The sequence below is a fragment of the Scyliorhinus canicula genome, chromosome 5 (assembly GCF_902713615.1).
Source record: "Scyliorhinus canicula chromosome 5, sScyCan1.1, whole genome shotgun sequence".
Taxonomy (NCBI): Eukaryota; Metazoa; Chordata; class Chondrichthyes; order Carcharhiniformes; family Scyliorhinidae; genus Scyliorhinus; species Scyliorhinus canicula.
The window spans coordinates 231,643,239-231,662,678 of NC_052150.1; the positions used below are offsets into that span (position 1 = coordinate 231,643,239).

General features: G+C 45.0%; 1 protein-coding gene across 1 annotated transcript; it reads right to left on the minus strand.

The window, feature by feature from the left end:
• Positions 1 to 8,900: 8,900 nt before the first annotated feature.
• On the minus strand, positions 8,901 to 16,702 carry LOC119966666 (protein rapunzel-like). The gene is made up of 3 exons (XM_038798725.1): positions 16,532 to 16,702; positions 15,072 to 15,151; positions 8,901 to 11,454 (listed from the first exon to the last, which is right to left on the minus strand). Exon 3 carries the CDS (start codon positions 11,416 to 11,418, stop codon positions 10,243 to 10,245), a length of 1,176 nt encoding a protein of 391 aa, XP_038654653.1. The 5' UTR covers positions 11,419 to 11,454; positions 15,072 to 15,151; positions 16,532 to 16,702; the 3' UTR covers positions 8,901 to 10,242.
• Between the last annotated feature and the right edge of the window lie 2,738 nt (positions 16,703 to 19,440).

Consider the following 19,440-nt stretch of genomic DNA (forward strand, 5'->3'; position numbering starts at 1 on the left):
ATAACAGGGTCAGCTCAGTAAACAGTTCGTATCAGTGCCCCCAGTATCCTTAGCCTGGATGAACAATGAGGTGGGCAGGAACTGACTGTGACACGGAGGATGGCAATGTCAGAAAAACAACTTTAGAATGAACACAGGATCCTAGTAAACAACAGATGACAGGATGGGGTTAAATCATGAGCTGATCGCAAGTCATCACTTTGCTTAAAGTAAATTTAACTGGACAATATAAAATTGACAGCTCCAAGGATTGGATCGTCCAACTGTGGTGGGCTATTGATTTTTGGAAAATTGTATAACTGTTGCATCTGAACCACTGTCAGACAGAGTGATTTTGGCATTTATTCAGATTTCTCCCCCATGTACATGGACCAAGCTTGGAATAATGAAGCCGTCTAAACCAGGATGATGTGTGTCTGCAGATCTGTGTGTTCAGCTGAGCTGTAACTAAGAGGGAGGAACCCACATAAGAGCTAGCTCAATACTCAGGCTCCTACACAGAGCAGTTGTGGTCACTTCAGTTCTGTAAAGATTGATGAAGCATGCAGCAGGTTTAGCTGAGAGTGAGAAAATTGCACCCAGTATTGCCTTTCAGACCTGGTTGCATGCTTGATCTGTGCTTGAAGTATGCAGACTTAAATCTGTTTTTAAAGACATTGAAACTGGTACAGTCCTCATACACCCACTTTTACAGAGTAATTACAATATTCATACTCAGTGGGCATGTAGCAGGATCTGACCTGGGGACATGTTGTTTAAATGCAGCCCCCAAACCAATGAGAAGTATCAAGATCCTCCTGTTTAAACCCTGTTTGATCCTGTTTTCCACTTTCTCTTGCTTCTTTTACTTTTGCTATTACATTTTCTGTCCATAGACAATTATTGGGCAGTGCCTTTAATGCAGACTTTGCCATTACTTCGAGCAGAAATCTGTGTTGGTTCAAACTGAAGATTGACCTGTGACCCTGAGGTAAAGCAGTCTCCATGAAGATTGACCTGTGACCCTGAGGTAAAGCAGTCTCCATGAAGATTGACCTGTGACCCTGAGGTAAAGCAGTCTCCATGAAGATTGACCTGTGACCCTGAGGTAAAGCAGTCTCCATGAAGATTGACCTGTGACCCTGAGGTAAAGCAGTCTCCATGAAGATTGACCTGTGACCCTGAGGTAATGCAATCTCAATGAAACTATTGGTATTTCAAACCAACAGCTCCAGAACGCTTTGACTGACATCAGTGGTGATTCAGATCAATGGACTTGGGTGGCGGCCAATGAGCTAGCTCAAAATGCTGGGCTTGGCTGCTAACCGGTGGTGATTAGTTCTGACTTTTCTGGAATGTTCTTCAGAGCCATGAGGTTCCATCTTAAGTTTCAGTTTGAATTTGGCAGCGGTGGTGATAGCCCCCAGCTGAACACCCACTGCAGAAAAACAGAAGCTAATCCTCAGTATGAAAATATCCAGCCATCTCTTTCTCTCCAATAAGCCTGTGAGTGTTTGATTCCTGAAAACAGGGCCTGAGAGCAAAGTCTGAAGAAACTAACCCTCTGTCACTCCAGGAAAGGTGTGAGTCCAATGTTTTCATAAACTACAGGAAAGCCGATGCGGGCTGCAACATTAGAGATTTAAACCTCATTCATACTGGAAAGAGGGGGCACTGAAGGAACCCTCAACAGAAGCAAGGCCTCTCATCTTCATTTTTTGCCTTAATCCTTATTATTTTCACCCTTTTCCGGGACTGTCATATGTGGAGAGATTGACGAGGTTGGGATTGTTCTAGCTGGAGTTCAGAAGAATGAGGGGGGATATCATAGAGACTCATAAAATTCTAACAGGACTAGACAAGGTAGATGCAGGGAAGATGCTGCCAATGATGGGTGGGTCACAGCCTGAGGATTCAGGCTAAACCATTTCGGACAAAGATAAGGAGACATTTCTTCACCCAAAGAGTGGTGAGCCTGTGGAATTCATTACCACAGGAAGTAGTTGATGCTAAAACAATGAATATATTCAAGAGGCAGCTGGATATAGCACTTGGGGAGAATGGGATCAAAGGCTATAGGAGAAAGCAGGATTAGGCTATTGAGTTGGATGATCAGCCATGATCGTGATGAATGGCGGAGCAGGCTCGAAGGGCCAAAAGACCTCCTCCTGCTCCTACCTTATGTATCTATGTACCCCAACCTCTGTGTGTGACTGGCATGTGTGTGTAGAGGGTGGAACAGTTAAAGGGGGGTGTAATAGGTTAGCTGGCTGATATTCCGTTATAATTATAGCACCTTTCAACTTTACCTCTGTTAAAAATAAGCATTAATTGTGTTTGAATTTACAAACCTGGTGACTGTAAATTATTGAGCAGCCAAGGGCCAAACCTGTTGGAAATTATTGGTTAATTCACTGGCGTTGGGTCTCCGGGGTCTATGAGGCTGGAATTGACTGCACACTCACCCAGGGTGTCGTAACAGAAATGTAAATATGTTTTCACTGATAGTTTGGCAAATTAACTCATTATGTGGAGGTTCACCTTCACTTCCAAATTAATGACCTCAGGCTGAGGCCATGAAAGATCATCCATTTGATATCTCTGGCTGCAGAATAACCAGTGAAGTCAGAAATCTGTGTCTTGCCGACACCCTGAGCTGGCAGGGAGGTTCTTGATTTAACCTACTGAGGTAAGGTTGCCCTAGCATTGCTGACCATACAGCACCTTCTCATCTCTACCCCGGCACCTTTGGTTTTGACTTCAAGCCCTGGAGTGGGGACCAATCCTATATTCAGAGGTGAAAATGATACTAAAGTCAAGTCAGTCATGTCTGTTTGTGCATTTCTCCAGTTACAACCCCTACATGTTATTCTAGGTTACGCAGTAGGTAATAAGGTTGTTAAACTATATCCAAAGACAATCAAACTCAATTATTGATAAAACATGAACTTTAGGCCATGACTGATAAATTAATTATAGCTCAGCTGATAGTTTAGAACTTTAGATCTTTATTTTTATTTGTTTTATTGTTGATCTGTTGAATCTGATCCAGCTCTAATAAGGTACAAAATTCAGTTATTCCACCCCACAGTGACAGCTGGATAAACAACCATTCCTCTAAACAAAACAGAGTCTCATTGGCAGAATCAAGCACCTTGCATGCTGCAATATACAAGAGGTGAGAAACTCCAATCACATTCAAATTCACCAACCACTTGGAAACATGGAAGAGTTTATTGGCAAGTTGTTCGACCTGGAACTGTCAGTGAGTGGAGATGCCTGCAGCTCCCTCCGACATAGTAAATCCCCCTACCCTGCGCATCTTTGGGTTGTGGGGGGTGAAACCCACACAGACACGGGGAAAATGTGCAAACTCCACACGGACAGTGACCCGGGGCCAGGATCGAACCTGGGTCCTCAGCGCTGTGAGACTGCAGTGCTAGCCACTGCTCCATATTTACAAGTTTAACTTAATCACTGTTGTTGACAACAGCTTTTGAAAATTAGATTACGGCATGGTGGCAGAGTGGTTAGCACGGCTGCCTCACAGTGCCAGCGTCCCAGGTTAAATTCCCGGCTCGATCAGTGTCAATGTGGAGTTTGCACATTCTTCCCGTGTCTGCATGGATTTCCTCCAGGTACTCCAGTTTCCTCCCAAGTCCAAAGATCAGGAGGAGGCCTTTTGGCCCTTCGAGCCTACTCCGCCATTCATCAAGATCATGGCTGTGTCATAATATACACACAAGTATATGATGGTGCACAAACAGACATTGAATGACACACAGGGTGTCCAATGAACTCACAGAACACAGCAGCCAATCACCAGACAGGACACGGCCACTATAAAGCCAGAGGGCACCAGTTTCCCCGCTCTCTCGGGATGCAGCCTCTGAGACAGTCAGAGCCTGTGAGCAACAACTTGAACATCCACCATGTGGCAGTAAGATAGTCTGGTTAGGTTAGCGTCAGGTCTCCAGTCAACTCAGCACAGTGTCAACCCACAGTTAAAGTATGTTTAACAGTTGGTAGGTCAATAAAATAGAGTTGCATTTCTTCAAGTGTTGGAAGCCTGTCTCTCTCAGTGCTATGGTAAATGCAGTCCTCGCAGACCCAGCATACCCAACACATCATGGTACCAGTGCGTGATGTTAGAGTTTGACGGACCTACCTTGAGATAGTCTGCCTTTGACCAGCGCTCAGCCTTCCGGTAACACGGACAGCGTCCGCCCTCCCCCGCCGTTCCGCATCGCCGGCAACCTCGGTGCCAACTGGAAGATATTTAAGCAAACGTTTCAGCTGTATCTTGAAGCCACTGACCTCGAAGCCGCATCGGATGCCAGAAAGATTGCTCTCTTCCTTTCTACAGCCGGGGACCACACTATCCACATTTTTAACTCCCTCACCTTTGCTGAAGGTGAGGACAAGTCCAAGTTCAAAACAGTCCTGCTGAAGTTTGACAGCCACTGTGACATCGAAGTCAACGAGAGCTTTGAACGCTACGTGTTCCAGCAGAGGCTTCAGGGTAAGGATAAACCTTTTCAGTCCTTCTTAACCCATCTCCGTATTCTCACGCAATCCTGTAACTACGGCTCCACTTCAGACTCCATGATCCGCGATCAGATCATTTTCGGGGTCCACTCCGACCCCCTTCGCCAGCAGCTCCTTAAAGTGAAGCAACTCACCTTCGCCTTCGCCATCGAGACCTGCGTCCTCCGCGAGCACGCTACCAACCGGTACTCCCATATCAAGGTAGCAGAGACGGCGCGGCAAGGCCCCCACGATGCGGAGCAGGTGCAGGCCGTAAAACAGATCCAGGGCCTGAGTCTGGATGAGGGCAGCCATTTTGCGCGCTTTTCCCACACTCCTGCGCATGCGCGCAACAACCGAGGGGACGGCAAGGCCGAGGACCGAACTGCGCAGGTGCGCACATCGTTCGACCGCACCTCGCATGCGCGGTGGCGCATGGAACGTCCTGACGTCGGCGCCATGACGTGCAACAACTGTGGCTCCTCCTACTTAAAGCGGCAATGTCCCGCGAAATCTCGACGCTGACTCCAGTGTGGCAAGCTTGGCCACTACGCAGCCCTGTGCAGATCTGCTCAACTGCCCACCGCACACCGATCCCAGCAGCAGCGCAGGAACGTCTGGTGGGCATCATCACCAAACATACGATGCTTTCGTCAAAAAAGGCTAAACCACTCCCAGTGATGAGCATTGATCCGGATGACGAGTGGTGTGCCTCCCTTACGGGCAACAAATCTCGCATACGCTTCAGGCTGGACACCGGCGTTTCAGCCAACCTCATTTCGCAGTCTGACCTGGACAACATCCACGTCAAGCCGAATATCCTCCCATCGGCCTGCCAGCTTCTCAACTACACTCGCTTGAGGCAATCGATGTGTTCCTGCGGAGCATGGCCTCCGACTCAACAGAGCCAAATGCTCGGTCAACTAGAATTCGTCGCCGCCACAGAGACTGAATTTATAGACTGAATGTTTCATCGCCTTGTGCTTCGTTTACTCGCCTGTACATATTGTTCTTTCTAATTTGTTGTAAGCACTCTATCTGCACGAGACACCTTCCCAATGTAAATACATTCACGTATTTTGTATATAGTCAGGCTCCTAATCATGTAAATACGCTCACATACTTTGTACATAGTCAGGCACGTACACATACTCACTATTTATTGACATATGCACATTTTTTACAAGGGGCGATGTCATAATATACACACAAGTATATGATGGTGCACGACAGACATTGATTGACACACAGGATGTCCAATGAACACACAAAACACAGCAGCCAATCATCAGACAGGACACGCCCACTATAAAGCCAGAGGGCACTAGTTTTCTCGCTCTCTTGGGATGCAGCCTCTGAGACAGTCAGAGCCTGTGAGCAACAACTTGAACATCCACCATGTGGCAGTAAGATAGTCTGGTCAGGTTAGCCTCAGGTCTCCAGTCAACTCAGCATAATGCAACCCACAGTTTAAGTATGTTTAATAGTTAAGAGTTTAATAAAATCGAGTTGCATTTCTTCAAGTGTTGGAAGCCTGTCTCTCTCACTGCTGCAGTAAACGCAGTCCTCGCAGACCCAGCTTACCCAACACATCAGACTGATCATCCAACTCAATAGCCTAATCCTGCTTTTTCCCCATAGCCTTTGACCCCATTCTCCCCAAATGCTATACCCAGCCGCCTCTTGAATGTATTCAATGTTTTATCATCAACTACTTCCTGTGGTAATGAATTCCACAGGCTCACCACTCTTTGGGTGAAGAAATGTCTACTTATCTCTGTCTGAAATGGTTTACCCTGAATCCTCAGGCTGTGACCCCTGGTTCTGGACACACCCATCATTGGTAACATCTTCCCTGCATCTACCCCTGTCTAGTCCTGTTAGAATTTTATAAGTCTCTATGAGATCCCCCCTCATTCTTCTGAACTCCAGCGAGAACAATCCCAACCTAGTCAATCTCTCCTCATGTGACAATCCCGCCATCCCTGGAATCAATCTGGTAAACCGTTGCTGCACTCCCTCGAGAGCAAGAACATCCTTCCGCAGAGAAGGAGATCAAAACTGCCCTCAATACTCCAGGTGTGGCCTCACCAAGGCCCTGTATAATTGCAGCAACACATCCCTGCTTCTATACTCAACCTGTCGCAGTGAAGGCCAACATACTATTAGCCTTCTTTACCGCCTGCTGCACCTGCATGCTTACTATCAGCGACTGGTGCACAAGGACACCCAGGTCCCCCTGTACACTCCCCTCTCCCAATTTACCACCATTCAGGTAGTAATCTGCCTTCCTGTTTTTGCTTCGAAAATGAATAACCTCACACTTATCCAAATTATACTGCATCTGCCATTGATTTGCCCACTCGCCCAACCTGTCCAGATCTTGCTGTAGGATCTCTGCATCCTCGTCACAATTCACCCTCCCACCTAACTTGGTATCATCTGCAAACTTTGAGATGTTACATTTTGTTCCCTCAGCCAAATCATTACTATATATTGTGAATAGCTGGGGTCCCAGCACCGATCCCTGTGCTACCCCACTGGTTACTGCCTGCCAATTTGAAAAGGAGCCATTAATCCCGACACTTTGTTTCCTCTCTGCCAACTAGTTTTCTATCCACCTCAATACATTTCCCCCAATCCCATGCCCTTTAATTTTGAACAGTAATCTCTGATGCGGGACTTTTGCAAAAGCCTTTTGAAAGTCCAAATATACCACATCGACTGGCTCCCCCTTGTCAACTGTACTGGTTAACTCTTTAAAGGATTCCAACAGATTTGTCAAGCATGATTTTCCCTTCATAAATCCATGCTGACTCTGACTGATCCTGCCACTGCTTTCTAAATGTTCCGCTATAAAGTCCTTGATAATGGATTCCAGCATTTTCCCCACTAACGATGTTTGGCTGACTGGTCAATAATTCCCTGTTTTCTCTCTACCTCCCTTTTTGAATACCAGCTAACAGCAGTCAAGAGGCAGAGTGGACAGAAAATATTATCTCAGTGAGATTGAGAGTCAATCTGGTGGATGCCTGTCAGGATTGAACTGACCTGAGGGGGAATCGTCAGTGAGTCGACCCAAATCACTAAAAGTGAAAGTGACTCCCCAGAAGAATTCCAAAGCCTTTGAGGGGTGGTTGAAGGCACAAACCACAAGGTCCGATCCAACCGGTGGGTTTCAACACTCTGCAACCTGGGAAGATAGCTGATGACAAAGACTACAACCTCAGCAGCGAAGGTAGTCACCTCACATCTCTTTTAATCCCCATTATTTTGATCCTTCCCTTCCCCACTGTGTGTATCCTGTGTATATGTGGATGGAGGGTGGGATGGTATTAGGAGAATAATTAAATTAGCAGACCTTTGTTTTATCTCTTCTCTTGTTATAACTAGACAGTTTTTTTGTGTTTTACTTACAAATATGCTGACTGTAAATCATTGGATCAGTCAAGGTTCAAATATCTCAGGAATTATAGGCAACTTGTTGGTTAATTCACTTATGTTGGGACTCCAGGGCCTGTAGGGTTAGAATTGACCTCACACTCACCCAGGGTGTTGTAACAACAATAGCAGCACGGTAGCACAGTGATTAGTACCGTTGCTTCACAGCTCCAGGGTCGCAGGTTCGATTCCCGGATTGGGTCACTGTCTGTGTGGAGTCTGCATGTTCTCCCCGTGTCTGAAGGGACTTGGAATTAATCATGGGAGACAAACGAATGACAGAGACTTCGAACAAATATTTTGAATCTGTCTTCACAATAAAGGCACAAAAAACATCTGAAAATTAATCGTAGAAACTTAAGAGCCAAAGGGAGGAACTTAAAACAATCTCTGTGACGAGAAAGAAAGCATCAGGAAAACGAATGAGCTGGAGCCAGACAAATCCCTGGACCAATAGGTTGTATCCTAGGATCCTTAAAGAAGTTAGAATCATAGAATCTTTAGGTTGCTCCTTAGGTGTTTGTCCTCCAGCAGCCACTGCCTCCCAGTGGCACTGCTGAGCACAATAGCTGCCGGCCTCTGGTTGGCTGGCAACTCTCAATAGGTGATACTTCCACCCCAGTGGGTCTTGATTCCAGGGGTTCTCGACAGTGGTCTCACCATTCCCTGATTGGGAAGGTCCACTGATCATCAGCCAATGAGACAGCATGGGTCCCTGGCTAGCTCTGCAGCCAATCCCGTCCTGTGTCCCATCCTCACTGTGTGACTGAATGTATATAATGGAGTTCAGTAATACTTCCTGAGACAGCCGGAGCCTGTAATGTATATAATGTAATGTATATAATGGAGTTCAGTAATACATCCTGAGACAGCCGGAGCCTGTAATGTATATAATGTAATGTATATAATGTAATGTATATAATGGAGTTCAGTAATACATCCTGAGGCAGCCGGAGCCTTTAATCTGACTGAGTTTATTCAGCACATTGCAGTGAACAATCAGGACCAACTTTATTTCAACACTTCCACAATTATTACAGCACAGAGGAGGCCATTCAGCCCATCATGTCAGCACCAATCTCCTGAATGAGCAATTCACTGAGTGCCATTTTTCTGCATGCTCCTTATATCTCTATACATTCTTCCTTCTCAAATAACAATCTCGAACAGTAATTGCAACAATTAAACTGAAATAGTACAAGATACATAACTCAGTGACTGTCCGTATTACAGAGGAATATTTAACATTACAGATTGACTAAGTGACAGAGATCTTAGATTATTACATATTTATTTATCAGAAATAGAAAAAGCCATGATATATTACTGAGTCATTACAATGCATGCTCATTGCTGACAGGAATGTAGGTGTAGTGACGACCATCTCCTTTCTTCGTTGATAATATCTTTGCATTTACCCCCAGCCTCACAATTCTTCACTAGCTGCAATCAAAAGCTAGTTAACACAGGTATAATATGGAGTAACAATGTCCAGGAGGCTTGAATCTAATTCATAGATCAGTTGGAAAATCTCTGGAGATTTATGGCTTCAAAAATCCACATTTGACAATGAATAGAGGGTGCCTCAATCGATAGACATCATTCAGAGCTTCAGTGAAATAGTTATGATGAATTATTATTACAGCATAGCACAGGCCCTTCGGCCCACAATGTTGTTCCGACCATTTATCCTAATCTAAGATCAACCTAACCTACACCCCTATTGTGTAACTATGATGGCTAGTGGGGTTTAGTTGAGCTTTTACACTCTCAATGTGGACAGCCACAGTCTGTTGTATGAACCCCAGTTGCCTTGGGACATTCACAAGTGTCCTTGGGGCAAACTATTTTGTCAGAGCTTAAACTTCAACAGTCAGGTTCACAGCTTGGAGGACTGACATTCGGCGTGCTAAAATTGAATGTCAATTTCCAGACCAGTAAGGCTGCGCTTCCATTATTTAATGGAGATTTAGCCAAATACAAATCGAGTTTCTAGTTTCATGACGGCACAGCAGAACATATTGGACCCAGTAAACCCTGACATGAGAGGTTCTATTTTGCTATTTGCATTCTATTTGGATTTTGTAATTTGCTCAGTTTTAGTCATGCAATGTTATATTTCCTTATTTAATTCCTCATTTCCAATGAAATATGAATGAAAAGAGGTCTGAAAGATCCATTTAACAAATTTCAAATCTTATTCTATTTCAAAACGTTAAAACTTGCATCCAAAAATTAACAAGCAAGTATTTCCTGACCAGCTGTGCATTGATTCATTGGAGCAGAGCAGGAGGTTTATGTGGAATGGACACACAGGGTGACTCCGCTATATGTTTCCCAGAAATGACAATTGTTGGGGAAGTTCTTGTGAACCCACAGGTCCTTGTATCGTCTCACTGTGTGTACAACATACCCTGAGGGAAGGTTAGTGTGCACAAATGTGGCAACCTCTTTTGCATCATCCCAGCCATCTTTCCCCTCCATTAACTGCCTGATTTGTACCTCATTAAGTGGAGCTTTTGGCTCAATGGCATAGGAGACAACAACATTCACACCATTGAGTCTGAAAAAGTGGAACCGATTGGGACCAATGACACAGTGATTTTCGAACCCAGAGACAGGATCATAGACCCGCACAGACCATTTAACCCAGTCATATTTACCTGTTAATGCCTCAATTATATAGGTCGCACACCCCTTGTTATCTCGCTCACCCTTGTTCTTTATAAGACCCTCAACATCTATTTCTGCCTGCTCTGCAAACTCCTTTGTGCACTGATCTATCATGGATTTCATTTTACTCTCAACTTTGGTAATTTTCTCATTCCATTCTCTCTTTAACGCCTCAACGTCAGTTCCAGTCAGGGCAGCGTGACCTATCATGGCAATCAGGCCAATACAGAAAAGCTCCTTCAGTCGGGAGCACAGACCTTCCATGAGGCGTCGATTTCTCTGATCATGTTGCATGGCGGTTTCCAGGATGGGTTTGCCAAAGATGGCAGAAAATCCCATCACAGCATCATAGAGAGTGTGAAGGTTCTGGTCACCTTTAGTCACATCAAAGTGGGTGAGAAACTCTCGTTTCTCACTCTCCCGGAACTCTGGTGCTGCATTGATGATGTCCATGTATTTCCTGAACTGATTTTTCAGATTCTCTTCAATGGGGAAATACTGATTATTAATCGTACTTTTCTCTATCTCCCAAAGCACTTGTTTAATCTGATTTGAAATGACATCGAGCTGGTTTCTGACTGTCTGGAATTGCTCCTTCATGTATGTGAGCTCCTCACTCTCTCGTTTCCCTAAAGCAAGTTTAAGAATGATTCCGGCTACCTGGAAAATGGGTTTCAATACCCCGGATATTGTAGAAAACCTTTGTCTGTTCGGAAATACTTGCATTGAAATCTTTGCATCTTTCATGTTTGCCTTGAGCTCAGCAAGGGCTTGGTCCAGTTCTTTGTCATTAGCCATGTTGTATCTGAGAACTGTTGCTTACAACAGGGGCCACTGAAAATAAAACATTGCCATTTAGTTTGAGTCATCTCAGTGACATTGAATACACTGACCAAATATCATTCACTTTTATCACTGTTGGGATATCTTTCAGTGATAAGTATCATCCAGGAATCGAGGTCTATGGAAGACCAGCCAAGTTAACAATTAAAGAAAATTTGTATTTATGGAATTTCTGAACCAGAAACAAATGATTGTTGAATGTAGCGACTGTTATTTTTGGTGCTAAATTGGTGTTGTTGGGGGAGAAACACTGGTCAGGAAATGGTGAGAATTCTGTTCTGTGACTAGAGCCACAGGACTCTTAACTCCCACCTTGTGACCGCCTCCTGATCAGGGGCTGGTTTAGCACAGGGCTAAATCGCTGGTTTTGAAAGCAGACCAGGGCAGGACAGCAGCACGGTTCAATTCCCATACCAGCCTCCCCAAACAGGCGCCGGAATGTGGCAACTAGGGGCTTTTCACAGTAACTTCATTTGAAGCCTACTTGTGACAATAAGCGATTTTCATTTCAGCCCATGTGTCTCTGCTCTAAGTCACAGCACCCATTCGATAATGTGTTTCCTAAAACCGCACGATGGATTTGATTGGCATTCAAACAATCATTGATGTGCGTCCATCATTATTTTGTTACTCTCAGCAAATCTTCTCTAGTTCCGTGGCATAATTTGTGTACCGGTGGGTGTGAGAGGGTTGAACTACTTTCTGCTCATTAGAACGTTCCCTGTGACCAAGGTTCCACTTGTGTAGTCACTCCTGCACCTGGAAAAATCCAGCCATGCAATGAATGTGGCCAACTCTGTGACCCTACTGGAAGTGCCAAATATTCCAGCACATAGAAGGTAATTTGAGTCACCAAATATTCCTCAGGGATCTGTACTGGGCCTGAGCTTCTCACCCCCACTGTCAATGGGTGACAGACGAGAGAGTTCTATGTCCAACTTTTCAGCTGACACCAGGTAGGAGATGCAGCGGCAAATGTTTTCCAGCCCTTCCAGCCAGTGGAATCTTTCAGTCCCGCCGATGGCTACCCAGCGGCGGGTTCCTTGGCAGCAGAGGGTGAGAGCTATGGAAAAGTATTGCCTCCGGCCAATGGTGGCCGTCTCTGCCATTGCAAAGCACACTGCAATGGGATGGGGGGGGGGGGGGGGGGGGGTCCAGGAGGTTGTGTTGTCTAACGGACACAGATCTGAAAGTATAGGACGGACAATTGCCAGATCTGGTTGGATGGATGATGTGAAGTTCTCCTGGGTCCTGCTAACACAGCTCATTAACCTGGAACCATTCTGGAATCAATAGGTAATCCCTGGCTTTTTCCCCCACTGCGAATATTTCCCTACACCCCGGTCACTATCAAATACAAGGAGCTCAGTGACTTTGTCACTACCGAGACCATCCAATCAGCTGTCGATCTTAGAGGCATAAAGTTTACAGCACAGAGAGAGGCCCTTTGGCCCATCACGTTGGCGCGGACCATTAATACCTGTCTACTCTAATCCCATTTTCCAGCACGTGGTCTGTATCCTTGCCTGCCGAGGTGTTTCCAGCGCTTCCCTAAATACTTCTTTAAAATTGGGAGGGTTCCCGTCTCCACCGCCCTTTAGAGCAGATTCCCACCAACCCCAGGGTGAAAAAGGTTTTTCCCATATCCCCTTGAAACCTCCTGCCCCTCACTGTAAATCTATGCCCCTTGGTCATTGACCCCTCCACTGAGGGGAAAAGTCCCTTCCTATTCACCCTAGCTAGGCAAGCTCTCTTGTTCCATCTGGTGGTCACCCATTCCCTTCCTGCCTGCGGAGCGTGAGGCTACGGTGTGACCACCTCTCTATATGCGCTATCCACAATATTCTCCAACTGACGAATGCTCCGCAGTGTCCCCAGGCGCTGTTCCATTTCCGAAACTCGGGCATCCAGGCGCTGCAGTTGGAGACACTTCCCACAGTGCAGTACTGGGAACTGGAAATGTTCCTGGTCTCCCACATAGAGCAAGAAGAGCAGACCACAGCTTGGAGCTCGGCTGCAATGTCTTAGCTCTTTTAAGTTAAGTTATCCTTCTCTTCCACTTGTCCACCTGTTAAACTTCCTTTCATACTTCCCTATGTCCCAGCCCTGAAAATGCAGCTTTCACTACTTCCTCTCCCATCTCCCCTTGCTCTAAATTCACCTTGTGCATGAGGCTCACTTACTGTTCCCTCAATCCTATTCCCACTAAAGTGCTGGGCATCCAACCGCTCCCCTAGTCTGTATGTTAGCTTCGATTTTTAACAGTTTTCTCTTTTCTGGTGTTCAGCTCTGGATAGCTCGTAGTCATTGCAGAACAGTTTATTTAATACTATATACTTGAAAGACTTGTGGTCGAAAGTAAAAAAACATTTCATAAGACAAATTTTGTTGCGTTAGTTAATGTGAAACCTACCTTTTTCTTTATTATCAGTTACCTGTTAATTAATGTTTGATCTTTGTTTATTTTAGTTTGTTTGTTACAGTAAAAGTCTTAATGGAGAATCTTTTATTTCAGTTATTTATTGGTGTTGGGGGGAATTTCTATCTTTTCAAAGGTTATTGGTCTCTTCAGAGATCAGAACCGATGCAATGGGATAGTGTAAGTCTCCTTCCTGATGTTTCCCTTATTTCACCTTTATTTATTTTTGCCATTTTCATATTTGATTTATGGATGCTTCATGGCCATGAGGAATTCACAAAGTTGCAACATAGTATATGATGCTGTAGCTTTGGACAACAAAACCCAGACTTCTCGGCATCTGAGAGATGGGGTGGGACTTGGTTCAACTAATAGGCTGGTGCCCAATAAATTGGCCAAAAGGCCGTATTCTTCCCGGTAACAGGTTGTGATTGGATCCTGCCCGAGTGGACTGATTTTCAGTGACCCAAAGAGCCTAGTTTGAATCGTGGACACTCAGAGAAAGGACCTTCTCTTCTCTCTCTCTCCCTTTCTCTCCAGAAAGACTGTGAGTTGATGTATTTATGAACCTGCAGAGACCTCAATGAATGAATCTGCAGTGAAACCATCACAGCTGAAAACAGAGACCTGGCTCTAAAAGCTAACTCTGAAGAAGTGTGTGATTAAAGACAACTGAAACAAAAACTCTTTTTCCTTTCTCTTGTTATTTTCACCCTCTTGTCCCCTCTATGTTTGTCTGTCTTGTGTGTGTGTGTCTGTCTTGTGTGTGTGTGTGTGTGTGTGTGTGTATAGAGAGTTGGGGAAGTTAAAGTGAGGGTTAGGATTTAGATAATAGTTGACCAGTAATTATGTTTTATACTTACAAACCTGGTGACTGTAATTATTGGGCAGCCAAGGGCCAAAAACTTTGGGTATTTTGCTAGGAATTATTGGTTAATTCAATTATGCTATGACTCTGGGTCAAGGGGGGCTGTAATTGACCGTGCCCTAGCCCAGGGCAGTGTAACAGGTGACACAGAGAACTATTTCCTCTGACACATTTAGAATAAAGGAGCAGAATCTTAAAATTCGATGCCGGATGCTTTGGCGTGAAATGAAGCCTTGCTTCCGATCACAGTGGAGTCAAGTCTGTCAATCTCTGCGACCATTCCCTTGTTGCTGAAGGAGAAATGACTTACAAATGACTTACATTTATGTGGTACCTTTCACAAACTCAAGATGTCCAAAGTGCTTTGAAGTCGCTGAAGTTTTGAAGTGTAGTCACTTTGGCTACAACAGTCAAGGAAAAAATGGGTAATTAAAGATTAGACACAGGTTAATCAAGACCGCATTTAATAGCTGAACACACTGGAGGGTTGAAATGATCTCCTGCTGTTTCTATGTTCCAAAGTTAACATTAGCATCTAATAATAATAATCTTTATTGTCACAAGTCGGCTCACATTAACACTGCAATTAAGTTACTGTGAAAATCCCCTAGATGCCACATTCCGGCGCCTGTTCAGGTACACAGAGGGAGAATTCAGAATGTCCCATTCACCCAACAAGCATGTCTTTTGGGACTTTGACCAAAGGAGCAAACAAGTCCCTTTCTCTCTCTCCCCTTTTTCCTGTTTACTGATTCGTTGCTGTCCTTTTCTCCGTGGGGGAAAGATGATTTCTCATTGTACCCATTTGATGGGAATGTGGGACAACGTGAGGAATCATTGTCGCTGCTAAAGAATCAGAAGGAACTTACAGAGCTCTGCCATTCACTCTCGTGATGGGTCCGATTGTTGTTATTCTGTCTGCTGACTGACTCACTGCTGGTTTCTCCGGTTTCTGATTCTGACTGCCACCCTCTCTTTCTTTCTCTTCTCCTTTTCCCTCCTGCCCTCTATCGCTCGCAGTTAACTGACTGTCTCTCTGTCTCACTGACTCACTGTATTTACTGACTGACTTGCAGAGGTTTCACTGTCACCGTGTTGACTGGGTCTGACTGACTTCCCATTCCTTTGTCTCTCTTTCTTAAACTCTCCCCTTCCGTTTATTCTGTTGCATGTTTTGATTTTCATCAGATTGAGTTATATTTTCAGAATAAATCTGAATTGGTCCTCTCCACCTTTGCCTCAACAGTTTATGGTAAGAGCCACAAAGTTGAATTCTTTCTTTACAACTTCTAACAAATTAAAATTTCATTGATCGTTATACTGCTTTTGTAAAAATAAGAAGGGGAGCTGGTGGCGTAGAGGTTTTGTCACTGGATTAGTAAACCAGAGACACAGAATAATGCTCCAGGGTCCCAGGTTCAAATCCCACAACTAAAGATGGTGGCGACTAGGGGCTTTTCACAATAACTTCCTTCATTGGAGTGTTAATGTAAGCCTACTTGTGACAATAAGAAAGATTATAAATTGGAATTCAGCTGCGAGATTGCATATTTATAACCAATTTCTCGACAATTTAACAGAAGTGGAACCCTTTTAAAACAAAATGCAACACATATAATAAAATAATGGGCAGATACAGATTTGACAGGAATTCATTTGTACAGCACACTGTGATAATCAATCAACTATCCTGTAAAGGGTGAAGTGTATCAGCTACAGCTGACCTTCTCTTTCATTAAACACAGATGGAAGCAGAAACAGTGACTGTGAGATATTCTTACCTTTAATATTCTTTTCTGAGGTCCAGCCTTCCCACTTTGGAACTCTGACTGGTCGATGGTGCTGCAGTTTTTGTGTCTGCCCCTTTCTGGATTCTCCACGAGTTTTCTACTCTTCAACTTCCTCCCTTTCAGACAGAGAGTATTGAGAAGTATTCGAGATCTGAACAGCTATGTATCTACAGCGTGAATTCTTCGAGCTTTATATATCCGAATACCTGTCACCTGACTGCACCGTTTCCGATTTAGTACACAGGACAGGTGAGGTAATAATCTGTATTGCAGTGTAGACAGCCAGTCATTATCACAACAAGCAAACAATGAAAGCTGAGTAAAAGGCTCCACCATCATTTATTGCAGCAATATAGATAGTGGGGCTGAACGGACTATCTCACAGCCTCTCATGGACTGAAGCCACATTGTGTGACACAGTAATGAATCTTTTAACATGTTCCAAAAATACCCTATTTTAAAGAACAAAGAAAATGACAGCACACAAACATGTACTTCGGCCAGCCAAGCCTGTGTCGATCATGATGCCCTAACCAATACCTTCTACCCTTACTCTGCCCATATCCCTCTATTTCTTTCCTATTCATGGACCCATCCAGATGCCTCTTAAATGTTGCTAATGTGCCGGCTCCCACCACATCCTCTGGCAGCGCGTTCCAGGCACCCACCACTCTCTGTGTGAAAACCTTACCCCACACATCTCCCTTAAACTCCCCCCTCTCACCTTGAACCTGTGCCCTGTGTAATTGACACTTCCACCCTTGGAAAAAGCCTCTGACTATCCACCCTGTCTCTGCCTTTTATGACCGAGCCAGTTCTGTGTCCACCTTGCCAGCTCACCCCTGATCCCGTGTCACTTCACCTTTTGTACCAGTCTACCACGAGGGACCTTGTCAAAGGCTTTACTGAAGTCAATATAGACACCATCCACTGCCCTATCTGCATCAATCACCTTTGTGACCTCTTCGAAAAACTCTATCAAGTTAGTGAGACACGACCTCCCCTTCACAAAACCATGCTGCTTCTCACTGATACGTCCATTTGCTTCCAAATGGGAGTAGATCCTGTCTCGAAGAATTCTCTCCTGTAATTTCCCTGCCACTGACGTAAGGCTCACCGGCCTGTAGTTCCCTGGATTATCCTTGCTACCCTTCTTAAACAAAGGAACAACATTGGCTATTCTCCAGTCCTCCGGGACATCACCTGAAGACAGTGAGGATCCAAAGATTTCTGTCAAGGCCTCAGCAATTTCCTCTCTAGCCTCCTTCAGTATTCTGGGGTAGATCCTATCAGGACCTGGGGACTTATCCACCTTAATGTTTTTCAAGACGCCCAACACCTCGTCTTTTTGGATCTCAATGTGACCCAGGCTATCTACACACCCTTCTCCAGACTCAACATCCACCAATTCCTTCTCTTTGGTGAATACTGATGCAAAGTATTCATTTAGTACCTCACCCATTTCCTCTGGCTCCACACATAGATTCCCTTGCCTATCCTTCAGTGGGCCAACCCTTTCCCTGGCTACCCTCTTGCTTTTTATGTGTGTGGAAAAAGCCTTGGGATTTTCCTTAACCCTATTTGCTAATGACTTTTCGTGACCCCCTTCTAGCCCTCCTGACTCCTTGCTGAAGGTCCTTCCTACTTTCCTTATATTCCACACAGGCTTCGTCTGCTCCCAGCCTTCTAGCCCTGACAAATGCTTCCTTTTTCTTTTTGACGAGGCCTACAATATCTCTCGTTATCCAAGTTCCCTGAAATTTGCCGTATTTATCCTTCTTCCGCACAGGAACATGCCAGTCCCGAATTCCTTTCAACTGACATTTGAGAGCCTCCCAACCCCAACCTAGTTTCTTCTGTTCCTGCCTAATATTGTTATAATTAGCCTTCCCCCAATTTAGCACATTCACCCTAGGACCACTCTTATCCTTGTCCACCAGCACTTTAAAACTTACTGAATTGTGGTCACTATTCCCGAAATGCTCCCCTTCTGAAACTTCTACCGGGTTCATTCCCCAATACCAGGTCCAGTACAGCCCCTTCCCTAGTTGGATTGTCTACATATTGATTTAAGAAGCCCTCCTGGATGTTCCTTACAAACTATGCCCCGTCTAAGCCCCTAGCACTAAGTGAGTCCCAGTCAATATTGGGAAAGTTGAAGTCACAACAACCCTATTGTTTTTACTCTTTTCCAAAATCTGTCTACCTATCAGCTCCTCTATCTCCCACTGGCTGTTGGGAGGCCTGTAGTAAACCCCCAACATTGTGACTGCACCCTTCTTATTCCTGATCTCTACCCATATAGCCTCGCTGCCCTCTGAGGTGTCCTCCCGCAGTACAGCTGTGATATTCTCCCAAACCAGTAGCGCAACTCCGCCACCCCTTTTACATCCCCCTCTATCCCGCCTGCAACATCTAAATCCTGGAACGTTTAGCTGCCAATCCTGTCCTTCCCTCAACCAGGTCTCAGTAATGGCAACAACATCATAGTTCCAAGCACTAATCCAAGCTCTGAGTTCATCTGCCTTACCCGTAATGCTTCTTTACATTAAAACATATGCACTTCAGGCCACCATACCCGCTGTTTTCAGCAACATCTCCCTGTCTGCTCTGCCTCAGAGCCACACTGGCCCTATTCCCTAGTTATCCCTCAATGCTTTCACCTTCTGACCTATTGCTCCGGTACCCACCCCCCTGCCATACTAGTTTAAACCCTCCCGTGTGACACTAGCAAACCTCGCGGCCAGGATATTTCTGCCTCTCCAGTTTAGATGCAACCCGTCCTTCTTATACAGGTCACACCTGTCCCGGAAGAGCTCCCAGTGGTCCAGATAACGGAAACCCTCCCTCCTACACCAGCTGTTTAGCCACGTATTGAGATGCTCTATCTTCCTATTTCT